Genomic DNA, 24713 nt, shown 5'->3' on the forward strand with positions numbered 1-24713 from the left:
CTTGAATAAATCTTGACATCTGCACTTTGAGCTGTCCTCGGGGTAGTGTTTTGTAGTTTCACACAGATGGCTAAAAATAGCCCGCAAGATACTCCAGCAGGGGACGCACAGCTGAGAGGGGCACTTGTATGTGTGTGCGTTTGCGTGCATGTGTGCGTTTGTGTGCGTGCATGTGTGCATTCGCGCTAAGCATTTGCTCCTGCTCTTACTAGTGAGTGAGTTTGTGTTTATGTGCATATCTGGATACAGCTGTGTTTGTGATAGATACTTGTGATATATTTTTCTTAAAGTGTCTGAAGTGTAAAAGACGACTGCAAAGCAAATAATGACACTTCTCATTGAATCAGTCCACTTTTTGAACCTGGTGATCCTTTGATCAGAAAACAACAAAGCACTGACATAAAATAGGGCTTTGACACCATGAACAATGACAGGGAATGCCAAGTTCAGTCATCAAATAAAACCAAACCATGGAAATCATTAACACAGAAATAAAAGTAGGTCCTTTATAACAGTGTGAAACTAAGATGGCTCAATAGAGGGCATACCTCCGCCGAGGCCCTACGGCCCCTTATGAAACCATTTTAAAATTCACTTAAACCAGATTTTTTTGTAAAACTTATTTCAGTCTGTTCCGGTTGCATTTTCATCACAACATCTTGACAACTGAGAAAAACACCATGTGTGTTTATGCCCTGTCTCCGCAGTCTGTTACATCTCTTCTATGTGAAACTGTATGTAAATACATTTGTGTTGAGCGGTTCCCACAGCTATAATGACACTGACCAACATCTCAGATATTTAGTTTGATGAGAGCTGTAGAAGAAAAAGGGTCCACAATAAATTGTGATGAGCTACACCAAAGGTTGTGTTTGGTAAATTACAGAGAAACTGCTTAAGAATTGAGGTTGTTATGGAAGTTGTCAGTTGTAATTGCAAGGAAAGGAAAGAGGGGGAGGGAGTAGGTTGTAGGTGGATGACAGGTTCATCCTAGATGTAAAAAGCTATCATACAAACACTTGTTCTCAATAATATTCACACACACCTTTTTTATGCACTGGTTCCCTGTGTTACGTTGCATTACTGTCAGGTCAAGGAATTCACCTGAGTATTTTAGAATTCCATAATTACAAAACAGTAGATAAGAAATGCTAGCTTCTGTTTTTCTTTGTTTGTGTCTAGACATTAATTTGGAAAGCTCAGCGTTATCTTCAAGACAACATGTTCTGATAAGAAGTAAGTGTGTCAGGTGTATTGTGGCTTTAAAAGGGAAGATTCAGGTCAAACACCATCATGAAGTGAAAGTTCCCTTATTTAGAAAACCTGAATTGTAAATCTTCAGTTTAGATTTTTAGATAAAGGGATTTTATTTCTAGGAATCTGATGTTCTTTGTGTCATGTGCTATGCTTGCTAATTAATTTGTAACAAACTCCAGCCAAGTTAGCGTTTTATTCCAATTTTGATAAATACAACTCAGAATATTCTCAAAATAACTGATAATTAAAGTTTGATCATTATAATTTATATGATTATTAGAGACCGGATTAAAGCTAAAAGCTGTTCTAGATATGAAACATCTGAAATATTTCGTACCTTTTTTTAATAAATATGGCAAAATGTTATCTTGCAAAATGTTGTTATCTATAAGAACAGCTCCTGAGGAAATTAGGGATATCAGATCCTCTTATACTATACCAGAAGATCTAGGGATGGTTTAATCAAAAGCACATACATGTTGCCAAGGGGCCAGAGGAGGTGAAGAAGAGATGGTAATGGAAAAAAGATGGGGGATGATGAAGGTGGGAAGGACTTGAATGATAAAAGAATAAAAGTGTCAGAGAAAACAAGTGGTTGAGAGTCACCGAGAGGAAGATGGAAACTGAATGATTGAGGGAGGGAAATGAAAACTGGTCATTCAGGCAGGAGCAGAAAGGGCTGGGAGGCAGGATGAATGAGATGTGGCTGAGCTGCTGGGAGTGGAGGAGAAGAGATGGGGATGGGAAGTTGGCAGAACTTTCAGGACAGAGGACAGAGCCATGCAGGGAAGAAAAGATTCAGCAGATCAATGATCAGGAGTGAGAAGACATGGGAACAAGAAGAGTTGTGGAAAAAGGAAGTGAAGGAAGAATTATTAACATGTAATTATGGAATACAGGATTTATTACTTCATATCTGAATTATCTGCATTATTTATTAGTTACTCATATTTTGATTCTTCTTTTCACTTGATTGTTGAACTCTGCACAGCAACTGTGCATAAACTCTCTGGGCTGTGTGCCGTTTGTGTTTGAGGTCCCTCAGTTATTTGGATCATCTTGAACAAAGTGCGAACAAATATGAACGGACATTTGCATTAATAATCTCTTACTTCTTAGCACTTTTTTAATGGTCCCAAATATGACAAATTACCACTTTAATTTAAAATATTTTCTGTCTGTTCCACTCCCTTTCTTTCGCTTAAACTGGAGGGTCATACATAAAAAGGGCTGTAATACCTTTACAGTGATGTAGACCTTTGGATCTAAATTTGCATTCAGCAGTTCTGCCTAACAGTATCTATTTCATTTTAAATCCAATTTTGGAGTGCAGAAATAGAAAGAAAGAAAAAGTGTAACGTCTTTCAAAAGTTGCTGATTAATTTGCAGATCTCTGTGGAGCTCACGGAATAATGTTAACATTGTAGAGACTGTGTCAGGCCATAGTTGTTAATGTAATGGATTGCATTATATTGTAAGGTCATCTAACGTACGTGGCAGAAGAAGTATTTTCAAGCCACAGATGTTATAATTTATTTCTCAGTGTACTTCCCTGTTTGTTAGTTCATGCGTCCAAACAGCATGCTGTTGTGTGACAGTGCTGAAAGTCAGCCAAGAGTTACTTTGACTTTGTCACCCGCTCAGATTCTCTGCAGTTCTCTGTGTGATTCTATTAGACAGAGACACAAGGCAGGCTCTCCTCAGATCTTTTTTATACTGATTCATTCGTGCTCTCATCCAGGGCAAGAGCTGTGCCGACCGTGGAATACATTACTGCAAGTAAAGCTACTTAGAACTGCATCATAATACCAAAGATTTCATTCCGACTGTGTGTTTGTGTTTTAATGTGAAGATGTAGGAGAAGGATCTCAGTGTGTTTGTTTAAGTGTGATTGGAATATGCTTATATGCAGTTTGTGACCAAGAAATCAGTTCTATGGAGAGACAGCTTAGTGTGTGTGTGTGTGTGTGTGTGTGTGTGTGTGTGTGTGTGTGTGTGTGTGTGTGTGTGTGTGTGTGTGTGTGTGCTTGTGTTTGATTAATCCACAGAAGTGTGTGTGTATGTGTGTTAACCTATACCATATATGAGTTTGTGAAATCCCTCTTAATATTGTTGTACATTTGCACATCTAGAATGTGTGTGTGTGTACGTGTGTATGTGTCCGAGTGTGTATGCTGCCTGGGAGTGTAACTTATGAGAGTCCCTGAGTCACTGCCTTCAGAACAGTTCTCATCATCTTCCCTGGACACTGGCTCTATCACTATAATTGCTGCAGTGAAGGCAAAGCACATGTCATGGAATTCAATATATGTGTATTTTATTAAGCTGCTATACTCTATGGAAATGTATGTGTATGTGTCATCCTGATTGTCAACTCGTTTTCCATAACACTACTGCTCTAGTCTTATGGTAATACCCCCCCCCCCATCTTTCCTCCTTGTCTTCCATTGCCCAATCTATTGCCTTCACTCCTGCCTCTGTCTCCTTTTATCCACTGTCTTACTGTCCCTCTGTCCCACCCCCTCCCTCTCTGCAGGTACTGTCACTGGGTGCAGATGTGTTGCCGGAGTACAAGCTCCAAGCTCCTCGCATCCACAAGTGGACAGTGTTGCACTACAGCCCCTTCAAGGCTGTGTGGGACTGGCTCATCCTGCTGCTGGTCATCTACACCGCCATCCTGACCCCTTACTCAGCCGCATTCCTCCTCAATGACCAGGTGGGATCCATATAGGGACAGAATATTTTCTGGCTTTTGTCTGCAATGTGAATGGGTACAATCAGAATTCACTGCAGGTCAAATGACTATGACTCTTAAATGGCTCTGTCACCGATCAGCAGTCACGGAAACATTGATTTGGCAAGACAGCGAGGTGCAAGAGTGCCTGAATTTTCAGTGTGTTCGTCATGTCGAACATTACTCACAGGGGGGTGGCCTCTACTGGCAATGGGAAAGGAGTCAATCACTTTTTCACCCATGTTACCTTTGTGTATAACTGCAAATTTTGGTGTAAACGCGGTATAAGTTATCATCACAATGAAAATCTACTACTGTCTTTATTTTTACACACTTTTATTTTAAAGTACGTTCTGTGCTGTACAGCATCAATAATACTTTTGGCATCAACGTTCTGTTACCACAGCAAATAAACAGAGAAGAGCATAAGCTCCTGCTGTGTGAGGCTTGAAAACAGTGATAAACAGGGCAATAGTTTGCACAGGGATTTTCATGGTCCTAAAAATTCTGAATAAATAAGTGGAGATGAAGAGTATCTCTCAGGACAATGTTTCTAGTACTGAATGTCCTGTTTTTTTTCCATTTTTTTTCTACTTATTGTATGTATGCAAATTATCTTTAAACTCTTAATGCTAATCTATTTGAGTGAGGTAGTGTCACAGAAGTGTTCTATTTTTAGAGCATTAGATTATAATTATCTTCTCATGTCTTCCTCCATTTTCTCTAACCTTTCTGAATATTCCTCCCCTCTCCTCTCCTCTCCTCACAGGAAGAGGTTGCTAAGCAGAATTGTGGTTACTCCTGCTCTCCTCTCAACGTGGTGGACCTGATGGTGGATATCATGTTCATCATTGACATCCTCATCAATTTCAGGTCTGACATTAACACCTTGTTCCTACCTGGCATTACTGCCTTGTCTACACTGTTGCAGAATTATTTTGAATGGATATTTTCCCCTACGTTGAAAAAAACAAGCATGCCCGCCCACTAGGTGGTGATAGAGTCAATTACTGATCTGTCAAATACCAGATGTGGTGCAGTGATGCTAAATTGAGCCAAATTTGTAAATAAACCTAGCAGTGCTTACCAAACCTAGCAGTGCTTACCAAACCATTACTAAAATGGGGCTAGTGATTGGATCTCGAATGTGTCCTCAATGCATCTTGGGAGCATCCACACCTAAACTTAGAGCTGTCCACTTGTGATTGGATCACTCGAGACAAACAATATTACCAAGAGACATGAATGAATGTAGTAGTTGTAACAACAGCTGTAGTAGAAGCAATTGCAGGTGTGGTATTAGCATTGGTAGAGACTGTTATAGTTATTGAAATAAAGTGGTACAATCTAGTAAAACCATTAACCTTCAGGCCCTGTAATGCTATCGGCTCTCTTCCTCTCAGGACAACTTATGTGAACGCTAATGATGAAGTGGTGAGTCACCCTGTGCGTATCGCTGTCCACTACTTCAAAGGCTGGTTCCTCATCGACATGGTGGCCGCTATTCCCTTTGACCTGCTCATCTATCGCAGTGGAGAGGAGGTACGTCAAGATGGGGGGAGTGAATGTTAGCTGTTTGTGCACTACATGAGGGAAAGACCAAATACAGGTGTAAGTGGGATGGAGGGAAACAGAGGACAACATAGAAATGTTATTTTATTGACATCATGTCTTTCATCTATGGCAGTGTTTTTGTGTAATGGACTAAAGGGGCAGAAACAAACTGAGATGAACAAAGAGGAAAGGGAAACAGGGAGGTTGTGGGATGGGAATTAAGAGGCAGAAAGAGAGAGGCAGAGGTGGTTAAATTTTTGTTCTATCATTTAATTGTCTCCGTGGGGAAGCTGGTTTGCAGTCAGCTGTGGTGGAGCATCAAAATAAAACATGGCTGCCTTACATCACAAAGGGCAGAGTACAAAATGCTAATGAAACAATAAGTAGATTAAGCAAGTGGTATTTTAAGAAAAAATAACAGTTTTCATAACCGATTCATTTCTAAGGCATTAATGAATCAAAAAGAATAGCTTCTCTGATGAGAGGGTTCTTCCATTCATTTAACATCTTTATTTTGGAGTAATGATTGGAAAGAGCAAACAATTTAAAGATGTCATCTTTGCCTCTGCCACACGTTTTAGTACCACATCTCTTACCGCTCCATAATTTCCTTGTTAGTTTCCTGGGCTGTATCTTCCAAAAATAATGACCAACCTCCAGAGACACAGAAAACAGTATACAACTGTTATTCAAGACTTAAATAAATAATTGACCAATGACACTTCAGAGAGAAACATGCGATGACACAGCAAGGTGTAGTTCATTTAAGTACACTAGTTAAAGTGACTGCTTACTGAAGTTCTTAGGTTTGTGAAGTGAGGAAGGTGGATGAAGAATTTAAGGAAGAGGAGGTTGGTGTCTGGAAGAAGAGCGAGGGGACTGAGTGGCTGAGTGGGTTGCATAGTAGGTTGTTGTGAAGTCCTCTGGGATACTTCCCACATAATGAGGATGAAAACCACTGTGACTAAGCTTGATAGAATTACTCCATTCAACAACTCAACTAAGGGCAATTATATTGACTGATTAAGTGGTGCTTGAAATGCATATATAATGGGAAGCATGTACGTGATAAAATATTAATAGCAATTAAGCCACACGCCAAAACAAAAATGATACATTTCCAACATTCAAGTAGTGCCTGGGGAAAGCTTTGCCAAGGTCCACTTCATTGATGCTGTCGGGGAGAAGCCGCTGAGCCAAGAAAGTGGAGATTTTCCTCAGCAGAAAACCATTATTTACTGTGAGGACACGCAGAGCAGGCCTGGGCTCTGTACCAGCGCAGTTATAGGCCTGTTATTTATCTGTTGTATGGACATGGAGGGGGCCAGCTGAATACAAGTTGAAAGGAAAGGGAAGCGACAGCCCACAGTAATGAGTAGGAGTCAGGATTTACCTCCGCAGCTGCACCACCTGAGTATGACAGGATGACAGCAGGTGGGAGGGCTGAACCAAGGGGCTTTGTTTCCTCTATCTCTACCTTTCTCTGTCTCTCCCACGCCCATCAGACCACCACTCTGATTGGTCTGCTGAAGACTGCTCGCCTCCTGCGATTGGTCCGTGTAGCCAGGAAGCTGGATCGCTACTCGGAGTACGGCGCAGCTGTCCTGTTCCTCCTCATGTGCACCTTCGCCCTCATCGCTCACTGGCTGGCCTGCATCTGGTACAATGTCATAATGAGTCAGATGAGATAGGCACAGGAATAATGTGTGAATGATATACAATACCATCATGTTGCAACTTTTGTTTTCCCAGGTATGCCATCGGTAGTGTGGAGAGAAATGGTTCAATTGGCTGGCTCCACACTCTGGGGGACCAACTGGGAAAACCCTACAATGACTCCATCCCAGGTACTGAACAGACGAACAGTGGATTTCTAATTCTGGTTAAAAACCATAGAGATTCTATACTGTTTCATTTCATTCTAAGCTATCAAAATTGTCAGTGTGTAGAATTTATGGAGATCTATTTTCAGAAATGGAATATCATTTCACAGGTATGGTTTCATTTGTGCATAGATGGCACTAAATCCTACACACTGAACCTTTAATAAAATCGACTTAATAATCCATATAAAAAACAGACATTTTGAATTCAATTGTGGAATGATCCTTTGCTGCTTATCTGCCATTCTGACCAGCATTGGAGCCTTTCTGATACTTGTTTAACTTCTGTAAACATCAGGTACTGGACCTTCTATCAAAGACAAGTACGTCACGGCTCTGTACTTCACCTTCAGCAGTCTGACCAGTGTGGGCTTTGGAAATGTTTCCCCAAACACCAACTCGGAGAAGATCTTCTCCATCTGTGTCATGCTCATAGGATGTAAGTAATAATATTATCATGTGAGTGACTGTCTTTTGGATAAGAAGTAGGCTCTTGTGGCTTAAAGACACATACATTGTGTTAAATGCAGTTTAGCCTGCTAGTAACTAATACAGACAACCCCTGACAGCTATAATTGTAAAACCTGCTGAAATTAATCAATGGAGATTATACCTAAGCAGGTTCGTATGCAAATCTGTATTTTACCCACGATTGGTTAAAAAAAAGAGCAACTAGCAGTTGCTGCATGTTAACCCCGTCCCCCCCCCCGTCCCCTTTTTATACAAGTATGAAACATAATTTGTTAGAAATTGCTCTTTATAACTACTTGTTACTACTTGTTTATAACTACTTGTTGAGTTAAGTTTGCTTAGATTGTTTTTATTTTCTGAATTTCACTCAGACACAATAACATAATGTGGGTGTAGTAGTTCTTAATGCAACTGTGTGTTACTCAACACACAGGCCACTCTGTATTGTCTTTGATGCACACACAACTATTATAGAAATGGTCACTCTCCACCCAGCTTCTCTGGAGCGCAAGTTCAGTATTACACACTATTAATGGAACATAAACTAACTTAGATGAAAAGCCATGTCTGCCTCCTCCTGGCAGGTGTCTTGCAGTTCTACCAGGTCTGTCACACTATTGGATTAAAGAGAGTGAGAGAGATTATTTAACTGCTAACTGCTTCACTAATCCACTCACCGGGCTCTGATCTTGTGCACCGTCTCCACGCTGCTGTGACTCCTGCAGCTAGATGCAACCACGTGGCGTGAAATCAGTGTTTTTGATGAACCATCTACTTCAGGTCTTGTTGAACTTTTCTGCAGACACAATAGGGATGACTTCACAGACATAGCCCTAATTACAGTGTGCTGTTGTTTGCTTCACAATGTTTTGTTTTTTTATCTCATGTATTATTCTTTCATTCTGAAAACACTTAAATATTATTCAATAAACTCTGACAGAAGGATTACACTGTTCCTTCTTATGCCGAAAAACTCAACTTTCATTATATAGACTAATTGTGACCTCTTTAGCATGGCAGAGCCGCAGATGTCATTGATCAAATCAACCTGAAAATGACATCTCAAAATTGGTTCTCAGTCTTAAAAGAGACTAGTAAGGGTTTGTATTTGGCTGCAATTTGTCATCATTTAGTCTTGTCCTTGTGAAAAAAGAAAAATGGAGTTGCACTGGAACAAAGCTAAAATCAAAGGCACGTATAACACACATATACTCAAACACACACACACACAGAGCTGTTTCAGTGGATGATGTAGACAGTGATGGGACCTGACAGAGGTTGAGAGGTTAACAGGATCCAACATGACAACAGGACTAGACAGTGAAGCTCAGGATGGACGCAACAAAACACTGTCCTCTACAGACAGACCTATTGTCTACAAAGGACACAGCCTGTCACATGTAATGATACACCAGCCATGTCAACATGCCAAACTTGTCCATTTAACAAATATCAGCAGGACATCACGTTCACAATTTTTTTTTCAAATATGTGTCTACACACTGAAATTGTTATTGGATGTTTTATTTCTCCCACCTGTTTATACATGAAGAGATCCTGATAATCCTAATTTGAATGAAAGACACAGGAAACATAATTCCTGTCACAGTTTCTGTACTGTGTAGAAATGTATTATAGAGTTTCAGTTGAAGCTAATGTGCATCGTCAGTGTGAGTTTAACAAATTAATTGGTATCTACCAACACTGTCCATAGAAAAAAAGAGTGAGTTTCACACCAATAATTATAGTCCTTTGGTGATAACCACGAGATTTGTCACCTTTTCAAAGCAACTGAATAGATCTTTGATGCATCTCAGTGAATTCTTAGAAAGACACTTGTCATTTTTGATCTGTACTTACAAAATGGAAATCTGTCACATGGAGCCATGCACGGCGCTAGGTCACAAACTCAAGGACCCTCAGAAGGCACACAGCCCAGACACAGAGCCCCCAATGCAGACAGCAAGGGAACCATGCACAGCTCCACTATGTTCACTGTTACACTGATCATTTAAGTGTTCTCATACGTGTTTGGACCATAAAATAATAGTATTTTTAGGTTTTGAGGGCTATTTCAGTAATTCACTGCTTCTCTCTGTGTCTTTATCATTCGTGCTGTGCACTGCCAACCAAGTCAAGACAAACGGAGCGCGGACCACCATTTGCTCCAGCTCTCAATTAATTGAATAAGTTTGTTATTTGTTGTTTTCACTCAGTCTGAGTTTACACGTGTCCGATGATGGTGTTTGTGTGTGTGAGTCGAGTCAGCATGGGATACGAGCTGAATTAGGAATGTATGCACAGTTCTGAAGAAAGATTTGACTCATTTAAGAAAAATAAAAAATTCCTGAAAACTTGATAACATGATTCTTATCAGATGAACACAGTCCGGCATATTTGTGTTTAAAGTGCCACTTACTCTCTACTAACATTTTTATTGTTCTCTCCCTTCTGACCTTGTTACCGTGTTTCCTCCCTAGACATACTTCCAAACTTTAACTCATGTCTTACATCCTCCTCTTCTCTGACCTCCAGCCCTGATGTACGCCAGCATCTTTGGGAATGTGTCAGCCATCATCCAGCGGCTGTACTCTGGGACGGCCCGCTACCACACCCAGATGCTAAGAGTCAGGGAGTTCATCCGTTTCCACCAGATCCCCAACCCGCTCAGGCAGAGGCTGGAGGAGTATTTCCAACACGCCTGGTCCTACACCAATGGCATTGACATGAATGCTGTGAGTACACATCCTCATACACCCTGTCCTGTGTGTGCACACCTGGTCTTCCCATGTTCATGAATGTGTGGTGCGAACGGATACACACAACACAGAGGATAGTGGAGTATTTTGAGCCTGCGTTGTACGTTAATAGGGTTATTGGAAGACTTTGTGTCATTATGCATGGTCCGACACCATCAGGGAAAATAGGAATCATACTGATGTGAGTATCACAAATAATATTAACACACACACACACAAACACACACACACACACACACACTTACACACAAACACACTTACACACATTCCAGATATGCAAATCTCTCACATAAACACACTTTGCATGCACACACACACACATACACACAGTCAGTCTGAAAGAGTGCTTGAACTCTGTGAATCACAGTGTATAGGATGGTGCTGCACACACCAATATACACACACCCGCATTGAAATCATAAATCATACATCATACTTCCACTGATGTAAAGAATGCATGAGTCAGTGGATGCCATCTGTCTTATCATCATTCATCACAGATCGTGTGAATAATAAACAAAATACATGTCTGAATATCAATAAATCGATTCAGGACTACTGTGTTTTCACAGCTATATTTTCCACTGCACTGTAAACTGTTTAAAAAATGTCAGCTCAGAAATTATCTTTGCTGAAAATATATTTGCTTATAGCATCAGCATGTCTTTCAGGCCAGCATATTAAATTCTGTTCACATGGAACCCTTCTCCACTTCGGCTTTCAAAGTACTCGTTTGAATATTTGCTACTACCACCAAGATCTGCAAATGTCTGTGTAATAACTCATAGAAGTAGAGAGAAAACTGATTAAAGTGCATTCATGGGAAAGTGTCGTCCAATATCAGCATCGTCACCTTCCTTCATTATGTGATGTAGCTCTCTTCAAGGCCCAGTGAAGTGCAGTGTTGTGAGCAGACTGCATTAGAGAACATTCATAGTAAGGATCATTATGATCTTCAGAGGAAACCCCATCTGTCTGCACGACAGATTCTAAAACCTCTTTCATTCACAAAGATCAAGAGAATAATAATGCAGCACGGACGAAAAAGCACAAGCCAGGGTTTTGATTCATGACTGTTGTAAAAAATCTGTTCTCTGAATTCCAAACATTGAACCCTCAACCTTTTGGGAGAAGCCCATACTACATTCCCAGAGAGTCCTCGCCAGGCTCCCATACTCCAACTGGTTTTCCCTATACCTGGTTGCCACAGTTAACCTGAAATGGTTAATGAGCTCTTAATGCAGGATACTTTCTAAGGAAGTGAAACTAGCGGGTCAGAGGACATCAGCTCAGGACACACTGAAGACACATTTGCCTTCAGACCTGCACTCGGCGCTCACCACTTGTTATCGGGTGACACATGATGGATGTGAATACCAGGTCTGAACGGGGTCAATGAAAGGTTAGGGGATCAATTCATCACAGTCAAGCCCAGATTTGAGGATATTTCACTAGAAAACATAAGGATAACAGAAGTCCTTAAGATAATTAATCAGCAAGTATATGTTAAAATATGTCAAAGGAGGAAAGAGAAGTCATTTAGGGTTTTTCCACAAGTTCGGGTTCATCCAACTCTCACTAGTCTCCTGCTCTTACCTCAGCAGCTGTCCTGCAGACTAGAGAGAAATCTTTGTTCAAAAAGTCACTCTGAGTTAAGATGTTTTTGTTTTATAGCCTCAGTCTAAAATCCCTGTTGTTTGAGGTTTATTTTTAATACTGTGTTTTTGTTTATAATGTCAGAAACAAGTCATCTTTTAGTGTTTATTGTTTCAACCAAATCAGAACTTCAAGGTTCGAAGTTACTCAAATTTCAACCGTTTTGTGCTGTCACATTAAAATATTTTCCACTGGGAAACCAGTGGGATGCATTTATTTTGAAGAAGTTGTAGAAATGCAGTGTAGTTGTCACAAGTTGGTGGCAACCTTGCTGTGTGGCGCAGTGGAAAAACACTTGCAAAAAGCCACTGGGACTAATGTCCTGACAGTGGAAAAACCCAGTTTGATCTGCTGGAATCACCCGAGGAAAAGTCAGGAGATTATCATAGTCCCTGGGGTACATCTATTTCTGCACAAAATTTCATTGAAACCTATCTAACTGTTGTCAAGATATTTCAAGATAAAAGCCAAAAGTGCCAGCCTATTTGTGAGAGTAAAGCTGCTTTCAGGCATCCACTGAACTCTGGAAATCCTCCGGACTTTCTCTTCAGGGACTGTACGTGTGAGCGCAAATGTCAGAGTGAGAGTGTTTGGAGTTTCTGCGACTTTCTCCAACTGGCTCCCTAATAAAATCCACAGAAACTTCAAACTTCCAACCTCCTGCTGCGTTGTTCATGTGTGAAAGGAAATTTCATTCTCCAGAGTTACTCTCGAGGTCATGTCTGAAAACGACTTAATAGAAATATCAGGGGACCCTCAAATTGGTCGGATGTCTGTAAAAAAAATTGATCTCAGTCCCCTCAGTCTCGATGGAAGGGTCCTTTAGCTTGGCTTGAAAAATATTATCTTGTTCTTTGATAGTCTTGGTTAATATTAAAACCCTTTACGACTAAAATTGTTTAAAGCCAAAACCTAGGTACTTACAACTGGCAGTTAACCATATGAAAACTATAATGCTATACACAGTGTGCCTGTAGATTTTGTTACAGCTATATAATGGATTGGTTTAAGTGGCCATAATGGCAAAATACACCCATAAAAACATTTCTGTTCAACACTAAGAAAACTGTTTACCTACTTAAAAAACTATAGAAGAGTCCACACTAATGTATCATCACTGCAAACATTTATTTTAAACAATAACAGTGCATCCTCGTAAGTCAGCAGTTAAGGATCTGCTAAATGCTCCATTAAACTGGACACGAGAGAACACCTGATACAGTTGGTCTATAAAATGGGACTTCAGCACATTTTGGACCTGCACCACATAAATCAACAAAATGGCTGTTTTGTATATGCCTACAGGGAGTAATGGTGGGCTATTGTTCAAATTCACAAATTCTGTTTACAGGTTATAGATATTTTCTTTTGATTTATTTCCAATTTATTTTATCTGTTCTTGTTTTAGACTTCAAAACAGATTTTATATGGCTTATTAAATTTTAAGAGATGCAAGTAGGTAATTGTGAAAGAGAAGTTTGATAAATTACTATTGGGATAAAGAAAAGTAAAGATGTGGAATGAAGAAGCAATGAGGCTTGAAAAGTGGAAAGAGCACAGACACACAAGATGAAAGAGAGACATGGAACATTGGCATTAGAGATAAGAGAAGGCGTCCCACTGAAGGCTGTAATGAAGAAAGCAGCTTGAAGCAAGGGACACAGTGTGGTGTTGTAGGTACTTGTGTTGTGCGCAGTCAGCCAGAGAGTTAGAAGAGCTGGGACTTTCCAATGGCTGCAGGTTGTGTTAATTCCACTCACAACGGGCCTCCTAACTGTAAAACCCCTCTGAAATATACAGTTTCAAATCATTTTCAAGTGCTAAAAAATCAATACGCAGGTCCCATTTGAGTGTGAGGATCACCGGCCGCTGATGCTCGTCTTCTAAAAAATGTAGAAAAATGTCATATAAATCATGACTTTTTGATGATTACAACCACCATCTTCTGATAAATGTAAAGGCTATTAAGTTGTGTCATGTTAATTTATGAAATGGTGTAATAACATTGAAAGGCTAATGTCCCAAGAGTCTTCACCAAAAGGAATGAAGGTAATAAAGACAGGAAAGGCTTCACTTGTTAAACCATCCACCATCTGTGACATTTATTTGACATTAGCTTTATGTACTGGGCTTAATGCACCACTCAGTCGCTGTTTATTACAGGTATCAATACTGATGTAACTTTTCTCTATCAATTCATACGCCTTCTTTTTCGTTACCCCTTTCCTACCTAAATTCCTCCTGGTTCACCTCTTCCCATCCATTCTATCCTCTACTTTTTCTCACATCCTTTCCTCTTCCTCTTATATCGTCCACATCTTCTTTTTCCCTCTTTCCTTCCTTGCTCGTGTCTTCTCCTTCTTTCTGCTCCCTCATTCCTTTGCTCCCTCCCCATCAGGTGCTGAAAGGTTTCCCAGAGTGTCTCCAGGCAGATATCTGCCTCCATCTGAACCGGACCCTGCTGCAGAACTGTAAGGCTTTTAAAGGCTCCACCAAGGGCTGCCTCAGGGCGCTGGCCATGAAGTTCAAGACCACCCACGCGCCTCCTGGTGACACGCTGGTCCACGCCGGGGACGTCCTCACCGCACTCTACTTTATATCCAGGGGATCCATAGAGATACTGAGAGGAGATGTGGTGGTAGCCATCTTGGGTAATTAAAAAGCGTTTACAGCTTTCAGTTCTTCTCCTTGTTTTACTGACTTGCATTAACCATCTAACTGTCCGTCCCCCCCCCCCCCCCCCCCCCCCGAGGTTTTTAGTTTAGTTTTAGACCAAGTTTATAGTTTTAATTAGAAGTTTATAATTTAATTTTCATCATTTAAGTTGAGTCCGTAGATTTACTTCATCGCAGGTCGTGAGTTGCAGTTGAGCCCTGCAGCAACACTGGCATCCATTGACTTCTGAGGAAGACAGGATCTTAAATTTTTTAGCACAATCTCTCCACAGCTTCATAGCCTCCAGCATTAATTACCTTCATAAGAGCAAAAACTGTTAAGGCACCAGTTGTGCTGCCTTTCTAATGAATTGTATTTGCTGGTATCGCCACCTACTGGTGACCATATGGTGTTACTCCAAAAAGTGTTTCTTCAGACCTGCTTCATGATCTTTGGAGCTCAACCACAGTGAGCATCAGGTTCTTGGTCACTTCCTTTACCAATCTCAGAACAATAATCTGGCTATTACCTTCTACAGTTCTGTACCTCGACATGGTCCTGTCTCAGAGATCTGCAGCCAGTTTCTGAGCTCAGATTCTGGTCTGATGTCCAATGTCACCTGACACTTTTAGCTTTTCTTTCTTTCTCATTCACCAGGAAAAAATGACATCTTCGGCGAGCCCATCAACCTGTATTCCCGGCCGGGTAAATCCAATGCTGATGTAAGGGCTCTCACCTACTGCGACCTCCATAAAATCTTCAGAGAAGACGTTCTGGAGGTGCTGGACATGTATCCTGAGTTTGGAGACAACTTCTGGAACAACCTGGAAATCACCTTTAACCTCCGGGATGTGAGTTCGCAAATTCAAGCTCGATCTAGAGGTTGTAGAGGAGTGGGGCAGATTGAGACAGACGACCTGAAACCTTTTCAGCTATTCTAACCATTTGGGCAGTTTTTCAATTGCTAAAGCTCTGTTGGTAACAGTCTCAATTATCCTTGTTCTAAATGCATGTCAAGTGCCTTAATCTGTATCCCTCCATTGTTTCTTTTAATGACCATTTAATGTTGGTAATTTCTCCTTTCAGACCAACATGATCCCAGGCTCTCCAAGCAGTGGCGACTCAAACTGTGGGGGATTCAACAAATTACGGAGACGCAAGTTATCATTCCGACGACGTACAGAAAAAGGTAGGCAATGCTGCATAGCTCATACTTTGCTGTGCGCATTTGTTAAATTGTCATATTTATATTGATACATTACTCTTTTAATGTAATAGAACTTCAGAAAACTTCAGTTTATGATTAACTGTGTCAATGCCAATGGTTTTCCTGGCAATCTTCCTGTATTAGTCATCCTCCAGCTGGACTGACCAATCCCTCTGTTTTATTTTCTTCTCTTCTGTCTAGACGAGGCAGATGCTGGAGAAATTAAAAAGTCCCATAAGTCTGTGAGACGAAGACATAGGGAGGCAGCTAACAACCATACGCAGGGGGAGTCACATCGAAGCTCAGCGTCATCTCACTCCAGTGGTGATGAGGTACAACTCTTTTTATCCTGAAAACATCTTTTCATTCTCCTACTTGTCATTCTTGCCCCCTATTACCCAGAAGCATAATAAACCCTGCACATTAAAAACTGATTTTGATACCAAGGTTTGCATTGTCTTACAGGGGGAGGAGTCTGTTGTGATGGGCCTCGCCCCTCCTCCTGAAGTTCTGGGTAACCCTCAGGCTCAGGCCCCGCCCATGAACTTCAAAGAGAACTATGAGGCTGATGGAGACCCCAAGACTGGGAACACCTGCAATGCCCTGTCAGGTAAAATTGATTAAAATAGTTTCTCCTTATCTGTGTCAATCGAACAGTCATACCTGTTTCCTGTCCATGCAAGCACACTCTCATTCTGTCCTCCTCTCTCACAGGTGCTTTCTCAGGCGTGTCCAACATCTTTAGTTTCTGGGGGGAGAGTCGGGGGGGCGGTCAATACCAAGAGGTTCCCAGCTGTAGCCTGACTTCCCCGCAGACAATCAACACGCCGATAAACAGCCTGAGCCGCCAGCAGCGCAACCAGCTGGACACGCGACTGGACATGCTGCAGAAACAACTCAACAGGTACAAAGTTCTTTCAATCAGCTGAGTTATCCTTTGAGGATTGAACAACAAGTATCGCCATTCACTCGATACAACGGCAAAAATCTAAACAATAAATCCCATTTACTTCAACACACTCCTTTATAAAAAATAAATTAACATACACAAAACAACAGTGCCTATGTAGCCTGAAATAAATACCAAGAAATTACTATTAACATTATTAAAGAGAACGGTGGAATGTAGGAAAATTGCATTCTGGCTTCGACTTGGTACAGGAATATCATTTCTTGTCTGGTGTTATTTTGTGTGTTTTTGTGGATCAATCCCTTGCTATAGAAAGACAACAATGAAGTCAGTGTTGAGACACAGCTGCACTTTCTATCATCCGTCAGGAAAATAATGTGTTTTCTTAACCTAGCTGCGTCTGAACGGAGCGTCTGCTCTTCATCACAGTGGAAGACAAGAGTTTTTCCGCCCCTGTAGCCTTTACCTGGACAAGGCTCCTTTGTCAGGTCTTGTAGAGATCACAGTCTGAGTGTGTCTGTGCAGGGGCGTCGCTGTAAGGCGGGCTGCGCCTCCAGCTGAATGCTCCGACATTTAATGCTTGACTGACTGGATGCCTCTGGATAGGATGTGTGTGAGCTGACTGAAAGTCTGTGTGAAGAACTATGGATGGGGAGTCATGGTGTGTGTATGGGGAGAACTCATTAGTACTGACAATATTTATATATATGGTGAGGTCAGAAGGTTAGCAGAGTCTTAAATATCTGTATGTGAACCTCACAGAGGATCCAGCAGTAGAACCTTCACCTCCTATATAAAGAACAGAACATTTATCTTTTTCCAAAGTGTGAGTACAGACTTAAATGTTGGCTACTAAAATTATCAAATAAAACGTTGACTCCTGTGGTGATTTGTAGAGCACAATTTATATAATAACATTTAGTATAATACCATAAGTACAATATTAGAATAGAAAGTAGTATTTCCAAATGGATTGGTAAATGGATTTCATTCATAGTGTTTGTTTAGTCTGATCAACCATTCAAAGCCCTTTACAGTACAAGTGACCCACACGCACTACCATACAGCACCTCTATCACACATCATTCACACTCTGAAGGAACAGCCATAAGGGACAATTCTGTGTTCAGCGTCTCATACTTATAAGTTATACTAATGAAATTTTACGCACAAACTTCACAGTCATATTTGGGGGAGATGGCTACCATGGTAACTATCGTACCATAGGACTGTTTGTATACATATTATACAAACCAACTTCCTGGTTCACTGATAGTAATGATGGGAAAAAAGTTACAGAAAATACAGCTTTAATGTCTTTAATGACACAAATAAAATATATTGATTGATCGATAAAAAATATAGAAAATAATCTTCATTTATCTTCCGTGTAGTAATGAACAGTTGGTCATGCTGTGTGCAGGTTGGAGAGTCGCATGTCAACAGACATCGGAGCCATCATGCAGCTGCTGCAGAGACAGATGGCTCTGGTTCCTCCTGCTTACAGCGCTGTCTCCACACCACCTCAGGTGACAATAACACACTCACACACACACACACACACATGTAGAAGCATCATGCTCGATGTCACATGGTTCAAGTCCTTGGGTGACACTTTATCAGCAGGAAGCAGGAAGAAACACAGTTCTGCATTATTATTAATAGTGACTGACTCTGTGGTGTTGTCTCCTCTGCAGGCCTCGCCTTACCCTGGTCCTAGTCCAGAGCCAGGCCCAGGAGAGAGGCTGGTTCAGCCTGTTACACCACTGGAGACAGACACTCTGGCTTCTTTATCACAGGTGAGGGGACAAAAAGGGTTGTCTTTGCATATTTCACTACATTTGGCTTTATACTGTGGAGCTCTGTTTTGGAATGATGTCATTGGTAAATATCATGGTGGCTGAGACCTCTCACACAAGCACATGCATGGACAACATGAATGCAAAAGTGGTAACACAACTACAAAAGCCACAACACGAACAGTCATTTAAAATGTGATGCTTGTCTAGTTGAGGTGTTGAGGTACAGGTGATTGCGGAAATGAAAAGAAGAATGCACTTGTAACCACAACACCTCACACAGACAAGCATCACATTTTTTATATCGACTGGCTTGACTGGGTTATTTACAAATGAAGGCTCACTTGATCACAGTCAGTAGCTCTGCTCATTTCGATGTCAACATCCGTTGCTCACTTCCTGTATGGTTGTGTTTCCGTTGTGTGGCTTCTGTAGTGGATTTGTCACTTGTCACTTTCATTTGTCATTTGAGTTTTTAGTTAATGCGCTTGTGTTAGACTTCTGGGACGCTGAAGATAATACATTTTAAACACTAAATTTTCCCCAATACATGTGTTCTTCATATTATACTAGTATATATGAACTATAATTAATTCTATCTGGAGATCTCCAATGTCATGAAAAATAGATTTACATATTAACCAACTGCTAAAACAACAATGGTAATTTCCGTGTTTTCTTAGGCACAGAGGAGTGAAAGCTTGATTTAAAAATCGATTTTAGAAGCACAATCAAGTAATAGCATCATCACAGTTGTTCCTCTCACCTTCCCTGCAGATCTTGGATTCCCAGGACTTTGAGGAGTTCCCGGCCAAGCCTGTTGAACCTCTGCAGGCCCAGGAATCATCTCTGATCAACACGAGCCAGGGTCATCTCACTCCCTCCCGATTTGACAGCCTGGGGCAGCATCTGGAGCTGGAGCTGGAGCTGGGCCTGGGGTCTGGGGCTGCGGTAGTTTCAGGCCCAGCAACAGGCTCAAGTTTAGAGTTGGAGTTAGGGAGCACGGCGGCTGGGGGCTCAAGCTTAGGAGCAGAGTTAGACTTTGGCTCAGAGATGTGTGTCGGGTCCGGGATAGGGCTGGCGACTGGCTCAGGAGCATCTCCTCTGGATTCTGAAACTCAAAGGAGGCTGTCCCTCCAAGAACCGCAGACGCCACTGGACTCAAGGACACCACAGAGACACAGCTCCGACCCCGGGGGGAGCTAAGGATGCGGTGAAGGGTGGGGGGAGAGTGGGATGGAGGGAGAGATACAGGGTGAGAATGAATACGTGGGATGTTTGTATCCTGCAGTTCCTCCTGTTTCCACCGGTTCTTGTGACACTTTGGAGATCAGGAGGCACCTGCTAACCCTAACCTGCTGTCAAGTAGGGACACACAGCTCAGAAAGTGTGTGTGTGTGTGTGTGTGTGTGTGTGTGTGTGTGTGTGTGTGTGTGTGTGTGTGCGTGTGTCCCTGCCCACCCCCCACACCCACCCCCAACCCCTTTAATGAAACATCTGGAGCTTTGTGAGCTTCACAACAACACAACCTTTAACCAAAACCACGACAGGGCGGAGAAGAGCTCCGCCTCTTAACGAACACTGTCCAGGTCGATGTGGTCTGGACGTCTCAGTCACCCTGAGGGTGACACAACTGCTCACCTGTAGAAGAATCCCTTTACTGCTGTATCCAGTGTTGGTTGACTTACAAGAACAAGCATCATCGGACAGAGTAACGACGAAACAAGTAGCCATTTACGTCTTGCACTGAAAATCCTATTGATATAATGATTATTCAAATCTATATGTCCGTGGCGCTTCCGATAATCTCACAAGCTGGTTGATACATTGTAGTGTTAGCTGGCCTAACAGGAAACCTGCTGTCCCGTTCAGTCATTGGTTCCTTCACGCTGATGTCCTGCCCCAAAGGCGGAGCTGCCGCCTTCCCAAGAGCACACTGGATTGGCTAGTTTGCACCTCAGGGGTGGGAACTGGAGGGTTAAAAGCCATGCATTTTCTCAATGAACATATCAGCTGCCCTATCATAAGCATTGTACAGGTTTGCTAGTGACTGATGAACATATGGCAGCCTTAGGCAGTGTGGCCAACAGGTAAACTGGCAAACTTACAAGTTTACCACCAGACCAGTGCACCAAAAAACCAACAATATTTCAACAAGCAGGAAATCCCAATTTCAAATCTGTAATGAGATATATGAGTTGTGATGTTTTTCTGTCAAACACAATGAAGTGATGAATTCATACTGATCTGCTTTGATTTCCAGAAGGGAATCAACACACGTGCATGAAGGGCGACTGGTCGAGTGTGTCTAGTTTTTCATAGTTGAAATTGCTACCTCAGATTTCATTGGTCCTTACTTTTTTTCCACCCGAGCAATTACCCAGAATGCTTTTACCTTGTACATAACAGTCTGTAATGTGACACATAAATACACAAGTTTGCCAGTTTACAATGACCAGCCGAATGCGCCATTATTCTATGTACAGTACAATATGCAAACACTGGCTAGCTTTGATATTAATACTAATATTATTATTATTATTATTATTGTGTGCGTGTGATAAGTTCAAGTCCAGAGCTTTTTACGTGTGTGTTTGTCCTTTTTTTTTGTCTTCAGTATGTAGAGCATGGCTTCACACACTGTAGATGGTCACTGTATCAAATGCTGAGGAAACCTTTCTCTTCTTTTTAGCCCCAAACTAATTTAATGGCAAATCTGTTGTTTGGGATTTTTAATGTAGACAGCACAAATAGAAACCCTTTATAACGTAGGTTTAAAAAGAAACATGAAGTCATCCAAGTGCATGTAAACACATTTTTTACGTGTTTTTTATTAAGATTGTTTCCCGCAAGTACACATTGGATGGCTATACAGAGGCAAATTAACAACCAATATGAATGATCTGGTTGAAGTGATGGTTTGTTTCCTTTAAATTATATATTATGTCTGCATAAATAAAAAGAGGTCCTGGAACTTAGTTTAATATAATGTTTCAGAATCAAACATCTGACAGGAGTCAGAGGTTTATGATTTATGTTGACGTGATTTCAATAACACATTTCAAAAAGTGGTGAAGGAAATAAACAACATGTTGGGGTACCACTGTCGGAAGAGTGTAAGGGGCACAGTCTGTAGTTTACCCAGAATCCTCAGGGCAGGTGGAAATGTACACACAGGAGCAGGTGCGATGAAGCCCCCTCGTCACTCCAAGGTCATTTTTTCAATGAATTGAATTTTGAATTTTGCTTAGAATCTTCCATTTTGATCAGTTTTGAGTTCTCGAGATGAAGGAAAAGGAAAACCTGTGTCATGGTCAATTTGTCTTCCCTGAAAAAGAAAGAATCTCCAGATGGAGCCTTTCCTGTACCAACACAACAAGAGTCCTGACCGAGGCGGGACGTCCTGCCTGAAGTGCAATAGTCATTTAAACAGTTGAGACGTGTAGCAGCTTAACCACACCCCTTAATGTTTAGCACTTTACTTTTTTAAAAAGTGCGGATGTTCAATGAAGACTCAGGAACGTGTTAGTGATTTCACAGGTTTCGTTTTCTTTGGTCTCTGAACTCAAAACCAACCAATCAAACTGAAACATCCCAAACCTTCTTTTTGGTGGAATTCCCCTTTAATGCACAATAGTGACGATTGTATTTTGCTGCTTGCTGGTCTAAGCTGTTTAACTAATTTATTTGTTTGAAAAATGTTTGTCCGACTATTTATCACTTGAGCTCATTTGGTGGAGACTGGCTTGCTGTGTAAACTCTGTTCATAACACTGAAATGCATCACTGTCTCTTAATATTTATGGGTGTAAGTGCACATTAATCCTAATAATCATTAATCAAACTGATCCCAGGTCATCGTCCGTGTCTTTCCCTGTGCAGTGATTGGACTTTGTTGCTGTGTACGATGTCCTGCTTTGTAGCAGTGCACTTTAGTGTCGAACCAAAGCCAATGAATGCTCGAACAAATGGGTGACATTTTGAATTCCTGTACAAATCAACCCTTTTAGGAAAACAAAAAAGATGAATGTCACGCTTGATTCAAACTGAAGTTGTAAATGCAACTGTGATTTTAACCTTAAACCTAGGAGATTTTTACACAGACGTGAAAATCATTTGCTGGGGTTTAATCAGGACGGTTTGAAAGAGCCAAACCCAGATAATCATTGTACAGTAAGAAAAATATCCTAGCTGCTTTTACAAGAATGGTGATTGACGTGTATTGTTGCTACAAAGCTGGGAGAATCCCTGAATCTACTGAGTCCCTCTCACCACTGAACCCTGTCTTCTTCTTGTTGTTTTATTTGGTTTACTTCACTGACGCGCCAATCGCCATTACATCATCTTCACCAGCACTCACCAGGAGATCACGTAACACGTGACTGGGATATCCAGTTACCACTAAGTGAAGCTGGACGGTTGTTGCTTTTTAACGGTTGCAGTGCTGAGGTACTGATTTCCAGACCTGGGCTCTCCTCGACATCTCGTACACTGTAGCGACTGTTCCTTTTTGTTCCTGTTCAATAACAGTCACCTAGTGGCCTGAACTGTATATTTTACATTCAGAACTATGACCTCAAAACTAGAATGTGGTCGTTGATTCTTCTTGTTTGACCTTGTTGTGACCTTTAGAATAATATTCAGTGCTAGAGAATACATTTGTGTAATGCATAGTGCATATTGCAGTAGAGGGCGCACTTTGGATAAAAAAAATCAACAGGGGAAAAGAGTGGGGTGGGAGGTGGGGATGTTGTCGCCTGTTGAATTTTGCCACACACGTGAAAACTCAGCTTACACTCACACCTGCGTACACACAGACACACATCTCCCTTAACAGCTCTTCCACTCTGCTGAGCTTTTTTTCAGCTGAATTCAACTTTCTATGAGTTCCGCCAGACTCGGGTCCTTGTAGATATTTCAAGGATTTGGGGAGGGGGCTGGGTGAGGGTGGCTGTTTGGTACCGTTTACACAACACTGGATCTGCTGCCGCTCCTCGCCTGTACATACCGACTTCTACTACTTGTAAAGGAATCAAAACTCTTCGGCACTCGTATAGCCAGCACTATGCAGAAACGGAAACATTTTCTTTGGCATGCTTTGAAATGCAAAATACTATAGAGGAAACTATACTAAAATGAATAAACAAAGTCTGCTCTAATTTCTTATTTAAATAATCACTTTATTGGGAAAAAATCAAAAAAGCTGTCCATGGTCAAAATGAACATGAGGGTGATGAAGCTAAATACTTTTAATATTGTGCACATTTCTACTTGCATGCTGCACCGAGAATCATCCAGCAATGAGAGGTTTTTGACGTGCGAAGCAGCTGATTTTCCGCTGTATGCTTGCAAACTGTGTGTAGAGTGAAACACTGAATTCTTCCGGGTTCTTCCGGGAGAGTCACATTTATATATACATATATAGGTATATATACATACTACTTCCAGGTCATGGAAGAGAGGGGTACTTTATAGCTGCAAACATAGTGATCCTAGATGATACAATATGATATTGTATATTTGTATCTGGTTGCAAACCACTGTAATGGAACGATGCATGTGTGGCAGTCCTGGGCAGAACTATTGCTGTTTCCCAAATATCGAAGAGCACTTGATTTACCTTTATCACGTCTGTGTTTCCACTTTGGCCTCGGAAGGTAAATCAAGTGCACATAAACTGTTATAAATTCTGCCTTTGCCCTGCTGGGATGGGCTGCACCCTGAAGAGAGACCGTTGTCAACACATCTGAGAGCATTGTCGGACCCCGACGATCTTTCTATTCCCTGCATGCTGTGTTCAGATCCCACACAACATTTTGCTGAAGAGTA

General features: G+C 41.3%; 1 protein-coding gene across 1 annotated transcript in view; it reads left to right on the top strand.

Annotated features, from left to right (window-relative positions):
* The window catches only part of kcnh2b (potassium voltage-gated channel, subfamily H (eag-related), member 2b), a 205247-nt gene extending 185156 nt beyond the window's left edge, over positions 1 to 20091 (top strand). Inside the window, exons 7-23 of the mRNA XM_061093759.1 lie at positions 3794 to 3973; positions 4761 to 4864; positions 5395 to 5533; positions 7051 to 7205; positions 7298 to 7392; positions 7727 to 7867; positions 10435 to 10634; positions 10771 to 10839; positions 14713 to 14965; positions 15627 to 15820; positions 16056 to 16158; positions 16378 to 16508; positions 16642 to 16786; positions 16891 to 17080; positions 18510 to 18615; positions 18784 to 18885; positions 19663 to 20091. Of these exons, the coding sequence (XP_060949742.1) occupies positions 3794 to 3973; positions 4761 to 4864; positions 5395 to 5533; positions 7051 to 7205; positions 7298 to 7392; positions 7727 to 7867; positions 10435 to 10634; positions 10771 to 10839; positions 14713 to 14965; positions 15627 to 15820; positions 16056 to 16158; positions 16378 to 16508; positions 16642 to 16786; positions 16891 to 17080; positions 18510 to 18615; positions 18784 to 18885; positions 19663 to 20091 (2736 nt within the window). The remainder of the gene's footprint in view (positions 1 to 3793; positions 3974 to 4760; positions 4865 to 5394; positions 5534 to 7050; positions 7206 to 7297; positions 7393 to 7726; positions 7868 to 10434; positions 10635 to 10770; positions 10840 to 14712; positions 14966 to 15626; positions 15821 to 16055; positions 16159 to 16377; positions 16509 to 16641; positions 16787 to 16890; positions 17081 to 18509; positions 18616 to 18783; positions 18886 to 19662) is intronic.
* Positions 20092 to 24713: the final 4622 nt, after the last annotated feature.

The sequence above is a fragment of the Limanda limanda genome, chromosome 20 (genome assembly GCF_963576545.1).
Source record: "Limanda limanda chromosome 20, fLimLim1.1, whole genome shotgun sequence".
Taxonomy (NCBI): domain Eukaryota; kingdom Metazoa; phylum Chordata; class Actinopteri; order Pleuronectiformes; family Pleuronectidae; genus Limanda; species Limanda limanda.